At 36.3% G+C, this 17,598-nt stretch overlaps 1 protein-coding gene across 1 annotated transcript in view; it reads right to left on the reverse strand.

Annotated features, from left to right (window-relative positions):
* IFIH1 (interferon induced with helicase C domain 1) overlaps positions 1–17,598 on the reverse strand; it is a 56,707-nt gene that overhangs the window by 27,438 nt on the left and 11,671 nt on the right. Inside the window, exons 3-4 of the mRNA XM_041773919.1 lie at positions 15,192–15,338; positions 1,684–1,788 (exon numbers count right to left, since the gene is read on the reverse strand). Coding sequence (XP_041629853.1) covers positions 1,684–1,788; positions 15,192–15,338 — 252 coding nt within the window. The remainder of the gene's footprint in view (positions 1–1,683; positions 1,789–15,191; positions 15,339–17,598) is intronic.

Below are 17,598 nucleotides of genomic sequence, written 5' to 3' on the forward strand. Positions count from 1 at the left end.
GGTTGCGTTCAGATTTATCACGTCTTTCATGCCACATTGAGGACTGAAAATCAGCAAATAGTTACATTTGCTAGCAGCTCTAAATAGACAAAATGCCCAGTACATAGAGCATGCCCATTAAATATTTATTGAAGGAATGAATATTGTTGAAAAGCCCTTACTAGACAAACAAAAATTAGGATGAGGTCCAGAAACTTAAAACAACCATAAAGATGTTAAATATTAGCTAGAGCATACTCTGAGTTCTAACATCAATAACATTTAATAGAAATGTTAATTATTAAATCTAACAACTGTATAACAAGTTTGGAAAAATCAAATATAAGCCACAGAAAAAAGCACAGGGCAATAAGTTAATAAACACTGAGTGCAGTGAACAGAAAATGAATTAACCTTTTAAAATCTTGGAAAGCTTTTAGGGCAGATGACCATTTTTATGTAAACGATTTTGTCCCTTTAGGATTCTCCTGACTAAATTTCTAGAATTCTCCTGACAATGCGGGGGAATCTGAAGTTCACAATATTTTCCAAGTGTTTTCTACAACTCAATCACAGAACAAATGAGTAACAAGGTACTTTGTGTTTCCTAATTTGCCGGTTTCCTACTGATTCTTAGCTGGCCACTTTACACAGCATTTTTTGTTCGTTTATAATCATTAATTTTAATTGTGAAATATTTCAAACACACAGAACAAATATAAGAAGGTGTATAACCGATATGCGAGGATCTATCAGCTCTTAGAAAATGTTAACATTCTAGTTCAGTAGCAATCATTGGAATTACACACTCAAACAACAGAAAGAGGCCATATGAAATCGACCATACTGACAGAATTTAGGCAATCCGGTAACAGGAAATATTGCTGAAGTGTGGGGCTGGGAGGAGGCCCTCTCATTTACTGCTGGTGTGCTATCCAACTAATAGAGCATTAGGGAAACACCTAATAAAGTTCTCATTTAGTGACAGAAATAATTTTGGAAGCTCTACTTTTATGCCAGAGATATTTAGACAATTGAATCTCTTTTAACTACATGTGTAATTTTTAGTTTTTCATTTTAAAAGGACTCTTGTTAACGGGGTGACGGGCAATAAGGAGGGCACGTGATGGAATGAGCACCGGGTGTTAATAGGCAACTCAATGAATCACTGAACTGTACCTATGCTATATGTCAATTAATTGAATTTAAATAAAAGGATATTTTAAAAAATAAATAAATAATAAAAGGACTCTTGTTACCTGCAGTTAATCTAGAGTCACAATTATCTTATTGATAGTATTAACTTTTTTATTTAAAATGTATTTTAGTTTAAAAAAATTAAAAAGTAGAGTTTGGGAACACATGTTCCAAACTGAATACATAATTTAAATGCAGTCAAATTAAGAAACAGATAGCATAAATAAAATAGATGACCTGATTCTATGGAATGTGCAATATGCATATTCTTATCTACACCAAAAAGATAAGTACTAGATCAAAAATTAGAGAGCTTGATTCTAAGACTTTTATAAGTTGTACTTTTAAAGAAAGTGAATGGCAAAGTTCCAAAACCACTTCAACTGTAGAAAAGAATTGCTTTAATTGCATAAATACATTAGGGAGGGTATGAACAGCCCCCATGCTTTCCACTATATGGCGTCTTATTTCACACTTTTTAAGGTTTACACAACAGTTAGGCAGTACCTGAATCACTTCCCATGGTGCCTGAATCACTGCCCATGTTGCTGTTATGTCCAAGACTTTCATCTAAGCAGCTGACACTTCCTTCTGCCAAACTTGTGTCTGATTCTGCAAAGGAAAACATTTTAAAATATTTTTAAAATATTTCTGAGAATAAACGTATTTTAACTGCACACCTCTACAGCACACAGTACATACAGTTCAATGCAAGTGGAAAAGGCACACCCAGACAATTGTGAATAAAAGGTAAGAGTTTCTGGCAAGCCACAATTAAAAACTCTACTATGGATGAGCAGCTGGCGGGTAGTGAATCAAACATATACACCTACTTGAAGTATCGTACATCTGATATGAGAGCAAACACAAACTTGTAAACATTGATGACTTTGGTTGTCCCCCCACATGGAGATTTTGTCCAAGAAAAGAAAATCTAGGCTTGATAATGGCACTGAAACAGAAAGTATTTTATAGTAACCACTGAGTTATTTTAACACAATATGGTAGGGAATTAATAAGGTTTAAAAAATTATTAAAGTACACGGTTCTATTGATTGGTTATGAAAATAACAGTTCAGTGATAAGCATAACTTTAAAATCTCAAAGAGAATGTGCTCAAAAAGAATCTCATTAAAGCCTGGCATTGCAGTTGTACTGGAAGCTTATATGAGGTTGGAAATAAATGTATTCCTTTACTACAATTAAATTAAGCTTCCATCAAAAAGTTACGGTTAAGATGAATGGCAAGAGCGTTCTCTTAACTTGTGAATCCTGATGTTTGGTTTTCAGTACTCAGTATCAATGCCTTTTGAAAGTCTTTTTTTCTCTCTAGGGAAGACTTCCCTCTTTACAGTTTATTGCCAAGGACTTATGCAATCTTATCCACAAGGATCAGAACTATCGTGAAACTGGTAAACGTAAATGAAAGATGGCAACAAACGTTGGCTCTGGAATCAGGACTTGTGAAATTTGCTGTTGAGGTTGCTCTGAGCCTGGCTGGCCCTTATTTAAAATGGGGATAGTACAATTCACCTCCTAGAATTTGATAACCATTAAATTATATTAGGTACAATAAGCTCTTAGCACTGTAGCTTAACTGCTGATGACTGGAAAATGAAATAAAAATTAGGTCGTTGGCATATTATGAGGGTAGGAGTTCCATTAAATAATGTTCTTCCTACAATTAATGACATTTCATAATATTTATACTTGTTTCAGAATTCTCATTTCATGCTCAAGCTCCCAAACTCATTGAATAAATTACATGAAGGTAGCCTTGAGCTACTTAAAACTAATCTGAGTGTCACACATTTAGGGCTAGAAATAGAAATGGTTGAAAAATGCACATAGTATATTATCAATAAAACTTCTCTGGAAAAAGACAGTGTACAACTCCTCAAAACTACAAGTATCTCCTTTTCCTTAACCACTTATTTTTTTTTAAGTGGGTACCTTGAGGTATAATTTACATACTGCAAAAATCCCTTTTTAGGTTGTTCTCTTTGGTAGGTTTGTTTGATGAGTCTGACAAATATATGCAGTTTTGCAACCACCATCACAAACAAGATTTTCTTGTCACCTCGGAAGTCCGCTCAAGCTCCTTTGGTGTCATTTCTCTTCTGCTGTCCCCCAGGGGTCCCTGATTTGGTTTCTGTCCCTATGGTTTGGCCTTCTCCAGAATGTCTCATAAATGGATCCACACAGTATGTAGCCTCTGTTAGACTTCTTTAACATAGCATAAGATGTTCGAGATGCATCCACGTTGTTTATATCAGGAACATTCCTTTTTATTGCTGACTAGTACTCCGGGAGCATCTGCAACATCTGTGACATCTCCCTTCCAACTTGGATAAGCCTAGTCAGTGGGAAATATAACGTAATCATAGCCAATGCCGATCAAACATGTATGGATGGCATCTTTCTTAAAAGTTAAGAGAAAGCTGATAAGAAATTTGTAGAAAAATTCTCAATGGACATACATACTGTTTAAGTATATTAGCACAACATAAATATACTAATGTGAAAATACTGTGCCTACCAGTTGTCATAGATTAGCTTTCAAACTCAGATTTGAGGAATCCCTTATGATCACACGGGAAAACCTGTATATCTCACTGAGAGATTTTAAATATGGCACTTTGCAATTCCCAGAGGTATGCCTTGTTAGAAGCTTAGAGGCGAGTGTGGGATAGAACTGTCAAGTAGAAGAACGTTTTGGGCAGATGTACTGATGAAAAGAGAATATGATTTATAAGGAAAAGGCAAGGTGTAAAATGAGATGGAGAAAATGTCATTGCAAGGATAATTCTAGATCTAGAAATATAGACTAAGACTCCTGAAGCAAAAAAAAGTAAATTTTGACATGCGTTTCATTTGTTGTTTTAAATATGGTATTAGAATTGAAGATAATACTAAAAATACTAAAAAATACTGATAAGTATTATCTAAAATCCAACCCTGTATCTTTAAGTTTCCTACTTATGCATAACACAAGTGGAAATTATACTTGATTTTCGTTGCATTTTCTAACCACTAGCAGTTAACCAACAATCTTAAAACTACTTTGTATATATGTAAAATTGAGGTTTTCTCCATGCTTTGTTTTAACATAGATAAGTTTAGGGGAGCTAATTTAGTGCAATGTGCATGATTAATTTATAAATAATAAAGAAAGTTGCTACCAAAAATAGGGTATTATTAATTAAGTTTATTATATGGATTATTTTGATCTTACAAACAAATCTGCAATGTGTCGGGAAGACACTGGGCTCAGTGCCTTCACAGATGTATATTACACTTTAAACCTCAACATCCTATGTGGTAGATACTCATTATCACCTCAGTTTTACAGTTGAAAAAACAAGGCCCAGAGAAGTTAAATGATTTATACTGATCACACAGCTAGAATGGGGCCCAGCTAGGAGTCCTCATCTTCTGAATCCAAGCCTGGTATTCTAGTGCTTTTTATTTGATACCAATCATGGCTGATGATTTGTGTGAAGCTTTATAAACAAGCAAACAATCCTATATCCAAGTGTTAAGTGAAATGAAAGTTGATTATTGTTGTCGTTGTTTAAAAGCATATAGTCATTTTCATGGTAATGTCAAATTCTCTATCAATCTTGAAACAGTTTATCTCCCAAGGGGGAAAAACAAAGTAGAGAGATTGTATTATTTTGCTAACATTTCTGATTTCGTCGATAGACTTTTGTTTACTTTACATTTAAACATCCACATTTATTTTGAAATTTACTTTTTTGCATGCAGATAAAAGAGGAGCTCTTCCATCCTTGTTAAACAAAATTAATTGGAATAATTCTGCTAGAGATAATTATGAAAATGAAAATGAATATATAGAGGTCTATTTCTTTGTCATTTTGAGGATATATAAAATCTCCACTTTCTCAACACAAAAATAATTTTGTTTCCTAGGCAGCAAATTCTTATGCATTTCATATAATTTCTTTTATTTCATAGAAAGAGAAGTACTAAAGGAAATAACTTTAATAATAAAAGAAAATATATTGAATCTTCCATAACATTAAGAATGTCTTTCCCAGAGATTTTCTTGCTACATTCACTTAAAGAAACTATGTTTAAAAAATCACATAAACACACATACACATGAAGTCAGATGAAGTGGTTCTATGATGCCAAAATTAATCCAAGCTATAAGTTATAAGCCAAGAATTCCTGCAACTGATTTATATAGTATTATTTTGTTTCATTCCTTGTACTTTTTCACAGTATGTCAATCTGGACTTATATCCTGATGAACAAAGTCATGTCTATGATTTTAAAATAGATCAGATAAAATAGTCAATTGAAGGCAGCGTGTTGCCATGAAAAGAACATTGTGCCATGGAGTCAAACAGATCGGTCTCCAGACCGGATCTCAGCCACTGCTAACAAGTGACTTAGCCTTTGTTTTCCTAAAATTTTTAAAATATAGACAGTAGTTTCTACTTTCTCATTTATTTTGAGAATGATTCCGTTAGATAGAGGAAATGAATCTTGAAGAGAAACAAATCTTAAATTCTCATGAAGTTGCTACTTAAATGGGCTTTGAATATTGGAGTTATATTATATAATAAGTTTAGTTAACTTTTATATAGGTGTCATTTCCTCTTGGGAAATTACCAAAGCTGGCTACAAAATAGATTAGAAAATGCTGGTAATTTCTGTTAAAAAAAAAAAAAAGCAGTTATTTATATCAAACTCTTTTGGAATGAAGGAAAACTATACTCATCCAATTAAAAGATAGGATTTTCTGTATTAATTTTGTAAACAGCACAAAAAAAGAACAGTTCTGCGTACAATGATAGTGTCTAAGACCAGTCCATTAGCCATGGGAAAAATGCCTCATTTTTCAATCACAACTTGAATCTTTCACTAATAAGACAGAAATATTAACAGAATCTGAGAAATTTCACATTTAACATCTTCTAGACTTTAAATACTTTAAAATATTTTTAAACCATTTAGAAACCAAAAATATTGAAGTTAAAAAAATTCAAATGAAAAAAAAGGAAAAGAAAACCAACCTCTTGGTGGAAGGCCTTTTTAGATCTATTTCAATGTAAAGTATGCCCTCTGCTGGAAAATGCTATTATAACAATTAGTTGGTAAGTACATTGTTTATTCAACCTAAGGGTTAAGCCTCATTAGGTCAGATTACAAATTGGTTCTTCCTTCTATTCCTGCCAGGTAATATCCCTCCTATTTTTAGCCTAGATATATTTCCCACTCCACAGAATATTTCTTCTTTTTCACCCCTTGCCTCAGGCTGTCATACATTCTCTTTGCGGAAAAGTGGTTTTGCATTAGAGCAGGAAGCAGCGCAAGTGGCCAGGGCCCCTGAGGACGTTGAGAAAGAAGGGCACCAGCAGATCCCATTCGCCAGAGACTGTAGTGCTTCCAAGGTCTGCCAATGGTCTAATTTCACTTGTCACGGTACTTGCATGTTTTTTCTAGTTCTGACCTTGTAATGCATTTTAGCTTCGCATATTTAGCGATTCCCTTTGCCTGGTTTCATAATCCCCACGGTCTGGAATGTAGATGACTACCCCTGAAGAGTCAAACATGTGTGCACGTATGGGCACACCCACAAAGACTTCAGAGGCTTCTTCCTAAGTGTGCTTACTTCCCTACTACTAATACTCTTTCTTCCTGTCTCTTTCTTTCTTCAGGTCCTATCTTTTTCAATAGCTCTTATTGATACTTGAAAATGAACAACAGTTGAGTATTGTCCGTATGGAAAAAGCAGGCTTCTTGTGAGGAGTACATTTGGGACTAAGATGCATCTTGATCACCCTCTTTCTTTTCCCTTCCTCCTCTCCTGTCTCATTGAGATATACTAGCCAAGCTCTTCAAGACCACCAATAAAGTTATTCTGGAATCTTCTCCTACTGTGGGTTCCTTTGAATCTTTCTGTGCTTTTCTGTGGGCTCCTATAATTGGATCAGACACATTGCTAAGACCTCTTGTCTTTTTTTTTTTTTCTGAAATGCAAAGTATCCTAACACTCAAACACTCCTTTTCTTTTGAAATAACTTATCCTTAATCTTTTTTGAGAGGAAATAGATGACTTTTATTTTCAGCTCTATGTATATGGATTTGTGCGTGTGTGCGCGCGCGCACACACACACACGCTCACATTTTGGTCTGTCAGATTCTGCTCTCTGTGCCAGGGAACATGTGTTCCCGCAGAATGGAGAGAAGCCACCTCCACCCACCTTGCATATTCTCTCCTGGATCCAAGCTTCTAGGAAATGAGTTCCCCAAAGAGAAAAAACTCTCCTAGAGCCACAGGCCCACATGGCTATCCATGGAGCTCCTTGCTCCTGTTTATAGAATTTATACTGCTGAAATGTTTCAGTCAGAATTAAATTTGAATTGTGTGTAAGTAATAGTGTTGGCTTACATTGTATCATGTATACCCTTTAGCCTTTGGACTTGGGTCTCGATATATAAAAATAGTTATTAAAATACAGGGTTGTGGGGATAACCATGCCTACTAGAGTGTCCCATTCATTCACTGCCAGTCAGTAACAGAGGTAAAAAAGGCCCAGAGTAAATCAGTTATGAGTGAAAAGCCAGATGACCACATGGGAAGTAAGTCTTGGCAGTAACAGGGGTTAGTGACGGCAAGATAGAAGATGAATTGGAAACTTCTTTGCCTGGTAAGCACCCCGCAGGAAGAGCTATTCAAGTTAAGCAGGCTTAAAGCAAATGTGAGAAAAGTATGGGGAGAGATGCATCTAAGAATGTCCTGGTAAATGCTCAATGGTGGGCTCTTTGAGGAAAAAAAAAATAATAAAACAAGACATGATTTAAAAGTATCTGCTAATTTCCATGGTGTAAATATTCCCGCCAGGGTTGATTTCAAGCTACCAGCGTGATGTCACAGAGTGGAGCTGAGAAGAGATGTGTGCATTTGGCTCTGGCAAGCCAGTGGAAGCCAGTTCCAGCTCCCCACAGTATGCATTCCTCCTATGAAGGACTCTCCTACAGTCATCATCTGACATGATCGGATACGCATTGTGCTAGTATTTCATAATTGTCCAAACAATGAATGATAAACTTGGAAGAGTATTTTTTCCATAGGGAAATCATTTATAAAAACCACAGAGAAACCAATTAACTCTCATCGATCTGAGAAGACTTATCTCCTACCACCTCCCCCCCTCCCCCGAAATCAAACTATTCCTCTACACACATTTTTTTTGTATCATTTTGCTGTGTTTGCTACAGCTGGATTTTTATGTATTTATTATAGTTGGATTCATTTTGTAGAGACTTTATTTTTCAGAGCAGTTTCAAGTTCATAGCAAAACTGAGTATAAGTATGGAGACTTTCCATAAAAGGCCTGCTCCCACATATGCAGAGCCCCCCCTCATTGACACTCCCGCCCTAAACATATTTTGAATTTTCCTACACCTACTCACTTGCCCATACTGCCCATGCGGTCGAAAATGCTGCTTGACACCACCGTGCACAGATCCAACACAGAACCGGATGAACGGATGTCTCGGATTCCTCCTGAGGGGAGGCTGTCTCTATGTCTTCCTTCCTTACCAAGTCTTCCCTCCTTATCTGTTAACACTTTCTCTTTCATTCTGGGTAGATGATTGGGTTATAAACTCCTTGAGGGTGAGGGCAATACCCTGGTACTTGGTTCTCTGTATAATAAGACCTGCCCAACTCACTCTCTGGCTTCTAGTGCTCATTCACATGCAAAAACAGAGAAGGTAAGGCCTAGGCATCAAATCAAAATTAAAATTGTTGCCTTTGTTAAAAAAGGTGCTTAAAAAAAAAAAAAAAAAAAAAAAAAAGCTTTAGGCTTGTAGCCATAAAAGGATGTCATGAAAATAAAGGCAGCATGTCTTAGCTGTATACCGGGAGATTCTTTCTGTCAAAATACCTATGCCCTTAATCCTGAGAGATGAACAATAACCCTCATAGAACTATTAAGCAAGTGGAAGTCTTATAACTAACCTAGATGGTAGGTTTCTTCGAATAAAATACAAACCTACATAAAACATCAGCCGACGCTGACTTCAGCATATCTTTCTTTCTCTTGTCATCTTTCTCTCTCTCTTTTTCTTTCTCAGATCAAATTAATATTTGCCTTTTGGATTGCCTCAGTAGCATTTCTAGTTCCCAATAATTAATGTAACTAAAATTAGCAAAATATAGAAGTAAAGGGAGTAAAGGACCTGAAATCTAACCAATCCTGTAATAGTCTGGGTAATTCTGACATAACCTTATCGTATGCTGCTATATCAATTATCTTTCCCATGAAGGTCTCAAGTGCTATATGGTATTTTTTTTTCTAGAGATTCTAAAAATCTCTAAATTTCTAGAGGCTGGTGCCATAAAACATTATTCTGGTCCTCAAGTGCAAGGATAAATTTTGTGGCATTTTTACAGAAATTAGTATAGACCAAATCTAAGATTGGACTTTGGTCTATAAAAAGGCAAAACAAAACAACAACAAAAAAAGTGCTATAACAGATTGGGACAGGGAGAAGGAGGCTGTTTTATAAAGGTCAATTTTTAAACCCCTCCTACAGAACATGATCTATGCAAAATATATCCACAATATATTCCAAAGCATAATGTCACCGGATAAACCTAAGGAGTGGAACATATGGGGGAATATGAAAAAGAAGGTATTAAAGTCTGAAAACAAGCAGGTTGGTAAGCTCATTAGCTGGGGTGGAATTTTAAAATCTTCACGTGAACGAATATATAAATCAAAATATACACATGCATTCACAGTCATGCGCACTGTATATTCACACATGGCACACTCTACAGTTACATTAGAACCTTCCACGCTGAACAGTGAATTCCATTATAATGTAAAGGCGCCCTCTGCTGGCCAACCTGAGGTACTTGCATTTTCTAGTTTCATAACAGGAAGATGCAACAGAGAACGATAAAAGAAGTCTGGGAGATTTTATGCGAAACTCTGCATAAAAGTAAGTTCATTATAAATAAAAATTTTACTTTGTTTGGATCTCATCTGATTTACTTTTATTACAAGACATTAATTCCTAAAGTAGCCTACTGTCAAAGAACTACTTGTTTTGAGAAAGCAGTAATAGCAGAGTACTAAATTAAAAATGGTTGTACAATCAATTTTACTGTAAGCCTATAGAATTAAAATAATCCAGATAACTTTGTAATTAAAAGGTTTTCAACATAAGAAAATGAATGTGTCCCCCCTGATGTCTTCTAGGGTGGTGTGGTATGGAGAAACAGCACAGACCAATGTTTTCTTGTTAAAGAGATGACCAGTGACTTTAGAAAGCAGAATTACAATATATAGCATTAAAATTCTACCAATAGTCTGAGAATTATTCAAATAGCCTATAGAAATTATTGTGTTAATTTGGATAAGGCAAATTTTAAAAACTGGTGAATCTTCATTATTAACCACCTTTTAATGGGAAGTAGTTGAAAGAGAAAGGAAGAAAAATGCCAGTCCCCAATGGGAGGCATGACAAAATGACTCTCCAGAGCCACCTACTAGGGAATCCTGATCTATCACCCCGAGGGTGAAGGAGAAATGTGATTAAAACTGGTTTCAGAGTGGGCTACTGTTATTGTGGCAGTGTATCTTGCCCATCAGGTGTGTTGAGGAGTAAAAAGGGCTAAAAAAACAACATATCAGGAATCTTTCCATTGAAACTATAAATAATTACCATTTGTATGCACCACGACTATTATGCACTGAAAAAAATATTTTAGAAACTGGTTCAGAAATAAAAATTAGAGGAGTCAATTTAAAATTAGAAATAATTCGAGTCACATTTTTTTCTTTCTGCATATGAAAATTCATATTTATAGAATGTGTGCAGCTTAAGCAAGAAGTTTCTTTCAATGCTACTTTGGTAGCATTGACTATATTTGAGCTGTATATGAAATCTTCACTCTATATATTAGAATTCAAAATAAAGATTATACATTGTCAATACTGGCAAGACACACAAAACAAAATTATGCAAATGCATATTGCAGACTATGGGATGTTTTCCTCTTTATTTTGATTGTTAATTCTACGAAAGGATGCCAGCACAGGCAAAATCCTTCTACTGTAAATTTTTGCAACAAAAACTTCAATCAAAAGAACACCAGTAACTTTCTTGGGCTAATGGTACTTTACAAGTTATTTATATCTGTGATTCTTAGTTCTGGAGAACAATAAGAAAATAGACAAACACTTGGAGTGAACCATAGCATCTCTCGGCAGTGGTGTCTAAGACCTAAAGCAAAGGAACTACATTTTAATAAATAAGTTACCCTGTGTTACTGTTCTGAAAAGAGCCAGAAGGGATTGGACTGACTGGCTCCCAAGTCCACAGGGAAGTCCAGACACGGAGAGGTCATTAAAGTCTGTGAATTGGGTGGGGTCCTCATATCACTGTACAGTGTACATACTTTCACATGTTCTCAGACTAGTACATATTTTAATAGGCTGTGCTTGCATTTACTGTATGACGGTTACTAGCACTTACTGTGCAGCTATACGCAGACTGCTGTTTGACATACTCATCTGTTGAAAACTCCGTAGGAGGGGCACTGGGTGGCTCAATGGTTGATCATCTGCCTTTGGCTCAGGTCATGATCCTGGGGTCCTGGGATCCTGGGATCAAGTCCCACATCAAGCTCCCTGCAAGGAGCCTGCTTCTCCCTCTGCCTGTGTCTCTGCCTCTCTCTCTGTGTCTCTCATGAATAAATAAAATAAAATCTTTTTTAAAAAAAAGAAGAAGAAAAAAAAAGAAACTCTGCGGGAGCAAGAAGCCATCTCTGTTACGTTTGTTCACTGTACCTGCGGTACTGAACAGGGCATGTCTGGCATGTAGTATTTAAAGAAATATTTGATCAATGAAAGAATTGCAAGGGACAGAGGGCAAATGAGAGGGAGGAAGGGAGGGAACACAAGAGAAAAAAAAGAAACTTTTCTATTCTTCAAGTTCATTATTAAGATCCAGATTTTTTTTTCACAACAGGAAACTTTGTTTTACACTAACCAGTAAGAAAATAGAAAATTTTTAAAGTTTTGCCTTTAATTTTGTTCACTTTGAGACTCAAAATCCTCCAGAGATACATAAACTACAGGCTGACAAGATGCGTTGCTGGCAACCCTTGATAAAAAAACAAAACAAAACAAAACAAAACAAAACTCTCATTTGAGATACAGGATCATCTGCCAATCTCAGTCCTGTTTTCAATTCTTTCTAGGGTGGATTTAGAAAATAGTCAGTAACCCACAGAGACGTCAGGTACCCTACTAAGGAAGTTTATTAAAATGTGAGATATCCACATTCAGAAAATAGATTTTGACATTCTTGTAAGATTATGGTTTTTGAAAGAAAGCGCAGCTGCTCAAATGAAAAAAAGAAAAAGAAAAAAGTCCTCTGGAATTCAGGTTTTTGCTATTCTATATATTAAACCTCATGAGTTAAAGTGTGGTTCAGGACCAGCAGTACAGCATCATCTGGGAGCGTGTGAGAAAGGCAGATTTCAGCCTCCACACAGGACCTACTGAATCAGAACACATTTCAGTAAGACCCACTCCTCCCAATGATTCATAAACACAGCAAAGCAGCAGAAGCATTGCATTAAAAAAATAAATAAATGAAGCTCAAGCCTGAATAGCAGGCAAACTATAAACCATATCGGTGCTATTTATGACAAAGGATTGCTATCCTATATATTTAGATGGTTCACATAAAACAGCAAGAATAATATAAATACCGTAATAGAAAAACAGACTATTAGAAACAACAAAAAGAATAAGCTTATAAAAAGGTTTTCCATTAGGAATCAAAAAACTCAAATTTAAGTAGCAAAATACCAAATTAGCAAAGTTTTGAAAAAAAAATATTTTGTAGAAATACCTGTTCTCTCTTATACTGTTAATTCGACATTAAGTATGAAATGTCTTAAGATTGTAAACATCATTTGATCCAGAAGTTCCAATTATGTAATGTGTTTTTTTTTAAAGATTTTATTTATTTATTCATGAGAGACACAGAAAGAGAGGCAGAGACACAGGCAGAGGGAGAAGCCGGCTCCATGCAAGGAGCCCAATGTGGGACTCGATCCTGGGACTCTGGGATCACGCCCTGAGCCGAAGGCAGATGCTTAACTGCTGGGCCACCCAGGCATCCCATAATATGTTTTTAAGAATTAAACTGAAACATAGATATGAAAGGAGTTATCATGATGTAGAAATTTTTAAACATCCTAAATATTTAACAACTGATTTATTAATTATAAAGCATCCACTGAATGGAACTATTATTAAGTCATTAAAACCATACTATAGAGGCGCCTGGGTGGCTCTGTCGGCTGTGATCCTGAAGTCCTGGGATCAAGCCCCATGTCAGGATCCCTGCTCTGAGGGGAGTCTGCTTCTCCCTCTGCCTGTCACCCCACTCATACTCTCTCTCTCTCTTTCTCTCAAATAAATAAATAAATAAATAAATAAATAAATAAATAAATAAATCTTAAGAAAAAATAAATAAAAAACATACTACAGAAGAATATCTAATGAACACAGGAGAAATGCCACTTTGTATAAACACCCACTTAGGCAAAAAGATCACAAGGACAGATACGCAACTGCTAAGACTAATATATATACGTTGTGGGAGGATGGGTGACTTTTTCTTTATAGGTTTTCACATTTTCCAAATTTCCTGCAATGCAGCTACATTACTTTTCTGAGTAGAAAACAGTAGACTTTGGGAGTGCCTGACTGACTCAGTCAGTGGAGCATGTGACTCTTGATCTCAGGGTTGTGAGTTCAAGCCCCACCTTGGAGGTAGAGATTACTTAAAAAAAGAAAAAAAGGAGAAAAAAAAAGAACAAATTTTGCAGTGGTATGATAGAGTCAGCTTAGCTAGGCTCCCAAAAGCCAACTGTTAAAATTTCAGGAATTTGTGAGCAGGTTGTTAAGCACAGACATTTAAAAAGTAAAGTTATATAAATTTACAATTAAAGTATATGAAAGCAAAGGTAATGAATACCTAAACTCATCCCTTCCTAATCGTGTTCCTGGATTTCACTATTATCTATGACGTTGAGGCTATTTATGCCCACGTATCTGTATGGTGGAAATGCCAATACAATGGTGAGCTAGTGCCTGTCTCTTCCCAACCCAGGGACATTAGGTTGGAGGCTTGTCATCGGCTTTAGGGGGGATATTTGCATGGTGAAGGCCGGCAAATGCTACAAATCAGGACTTCCCTTCTTCTCCCCAGAGAGTTACTTCTTAAACATTTACTAGCACACCACACATGTTTAAAAATTATTTCTTTTAAATGACAATTTCTGGTGAAAATAGAATTTGGCCCTTTGGTGGGGAGAAGGGATGAGAGGAGTTCCCTATCAAGAGCAGATTAGGGAGGGGAATGTAATTAAATTAGCTTGATCCTTCCAGGAACATTTTGTATCAAAAAAGGTGGCCCTCGTGGTAAATAGTTCTCTCACCAATTAGTTACTGCAAATCAAACCAACCCCAGTTTAACACTTGTCATCGTCCTTCCTACAGCTTTGTGTTTGGTCTCTACAACCCAGCTGAACCTCTCTGAGACATCCCAGTCTATAAAATAAAGGAAAAGATAATGAATGGCCTTTTTAATTCTCAGAGCTTTGGATGAATCAAACTCATAGATTTGAAAGTACCTTGAAAACTATGAAATATATATGCTATAATACTTAAAACATCACAAAGACCATGAATATCTTATCAAGTAAAATTAGAACCAAAGGTGTTCATGTTCATATTCATAACATATTAATATTGCATTAGTTTTGAAAACATTTTAGCCACAAAGAATTATGGCTATATGATTTTAATAAAAAGCACACAAAACTCCAAGGCCCAAATTTTCTCCCCGTGTTTAACAGATCCTGATGTCATCAATGCACCAAATGATTTTCCTGGAAGTAGTAATTAGGAAAATATGTAAAAATATGTGCAGGTTCCAAATACCTGAAACTACAGAAGAATCCAGCAAAGATGATTCCAGTGAATTATTCTCCATGTCCCAGCCCTCTTTATCTGGACTTGGCTGACTCATAGCTAAAAGAGCTGCCGCTTTAACTTCAGGGCCATCTTCTTGTGATAAATTCTCAGTCCCTGTGAATAATGCATTAGAATGTAAATAACAGTGCAATATAAGTCTTATAGAGTCTGCATACCTGCAATTGCTATTTTGAAAATGAAACAGGGGGTCCTAATAGACATTTACTGAATATATTGAATATATTACAAATGCTTCAGAATCCTAAACAGAATGTAAATTGTATGGTTAATGTAAGTTTTTATACAATATAAATAGCTGTTGTTATTTTGAAAACCAAGTGGAGGTTCCTAGTAGAAATTTGGCTGAATAGGATTTTTACTTTAACATTTTGAGATGCTAGGAACATATTTTTTGTTATGATACGGTACTTCTATTTTTAATATGGACACTGAGCAATCCTTTTGTAATGATTAAATTTAATCTAAAAAGACATTCTAAGAAGTATCATGGTAATCTCAAAAAATGTCTGATGATTTCCTATCTGACCATTACTGGTAGGAAGTAAGACACTTATTTAATGGCACAAAGTTCTATTTAAGGCTGAATTATGAAAATGCAAATTTGGTGTTGGTTTTTCTTTAGTTTGTGCTCTTGCCATTTTGTTCCCTCGCTGTGCGTTCTACATGAGATGTACATATGCTTTAATGTCAGCCTAAATTCATGTATTTTGAATATCTGGAGATTTTTTAGGAATTCAATAAAATATTCTGTATCCTTCCTACTCCTTCCCTCCATGTCTCCCATCAGCATTTCTTCCTTCAGCCAACATGTATCAACTGTTTTCTTAAGGGACTATGTAGGTTACAAAGAAAAACAAGAGTTCTGTCCTCCTGAAACTACATCTATCAGAGAAGACTGAGTCTATAAAGAAAGTTTCTGAAAGTATCATTTGAGATTGACCCATCTTAAAGAATAAAGGGCAAGTATGTCCTGTGTATGGAGAATGTCCCAAAGACAATTGTTGGGAGTTTGGACTCTGTTGTTGGCCAGGATGATTTGACCGTGTTTGCAGGTACACATTCAATATGTTTGGGGTTTGTAATCATGATAATTCATTTATTTTGTAGCTTATCATATAAGGGCTATGCAAATGTTGAATTATATAATCCTCAAAAACAGCCTTAGGTAATAGGTGACAGTATTTTCCCTACTTCATGGAGGAGTAAACTGAGGCACAGAGAGTGCAAGTACCTGCTCAAAGTTATGCCTCTGGGGAAGTAAAAGAGCCAGCATTCAGTAAGTATCCGGATCCGGAGCCTCGGCTCCTGTATCAGCTAGCTCAGGCCGCAGTAGCAAAAGACTAAAGATGGAATGAGTTCACAAGAGAATTTTATTTTCTCCTGGTGCTGGAGATTGGAAGTCCAAGATCAGTGTGCCTGCAAGGCTGGTGTCTGGTAAGAGCTCTGTCCTAGGCGGCAGAAGGCCATCTTCTCACTGTGTCCTCACACAATGAAGAGAGAGACAGAGATCTCTTCCTCTTCTTCTAAAGCCATAGTCCTATCAGATTAGGCCTCACCCTTCCAACCTCATTTCCCCTAAATGACCTCCTGGGACCCTTATTCCCATAAGCAGTCACATTTGAGATTAGGGCTTCAACATATGAATTTTGGGGAAACACAAGTTAGTCCATACTATGGACTTGTTCCAAACCACAAGAGTAATCACAGCTAACTTTATTCTGGTCATAAAGACCTACCAGAAAAATGCTTCAATTCCCATGAAAAGATGTACAGTTCAGCAGACAAAATTTAAATCCTGACTCCTCTGATTGGATTTCCCGAGGAAATGAAAAAGTAAGCCCTATTTTTTTGAATGAGTTGGTCAGGAGCAACCTGCCTGTTGCAGGTAGGGGTGATAGGAGAGTACACGGATGCTGCCCCAGCCAAGGATTGCAGTTTTCCCTCCAATCCTCAAAGGAAGCTCAGAGACGCCTTTCCACTCTGCTCCCTGCCCTCGTAGAAGCCCTCATATCTGGGTCAACACCCATCATCACTCACTTTGGAAGAAGGAGGGAGAAGCCTCAACCATGAGAGGACCCTACAATGGGACCAGAGAGGATGATGGATACTTGGTGCCACTTTTTTTTCCATTTCACAAGGCCTTCTCCGCTTTTATAAAGTGTTTGGCCTTGGCAAGGCAGGATATGTGGGTGGGGTGGGACAATACGGATAAACTAGTCCCTAGCCATTCGGAAACGGACACATGAAGACCTAATAATAACACATATTTATGGCATACAGTAAAGAAAGTGAAGAGGAAAGCATGAGAGTACCAGATGTACATGATGAGGTGTGTTACAGTGTAGGTATTACC

Source organism: Vulpes lagopus, chromosome 11, assembly GCF_018345385.1.
Source record: "Vulpes lagopus strain Blue_001 chromosome 11, ASM1834538v1, whole genome shotgun sequence".
In the NCBI taxonomy this organism is placed as follows: Eukaryota; Metazoa; Chordata; class Mammalia; order Carnivora; family Canidae; genus Vulpes; species Vulpes lagopus.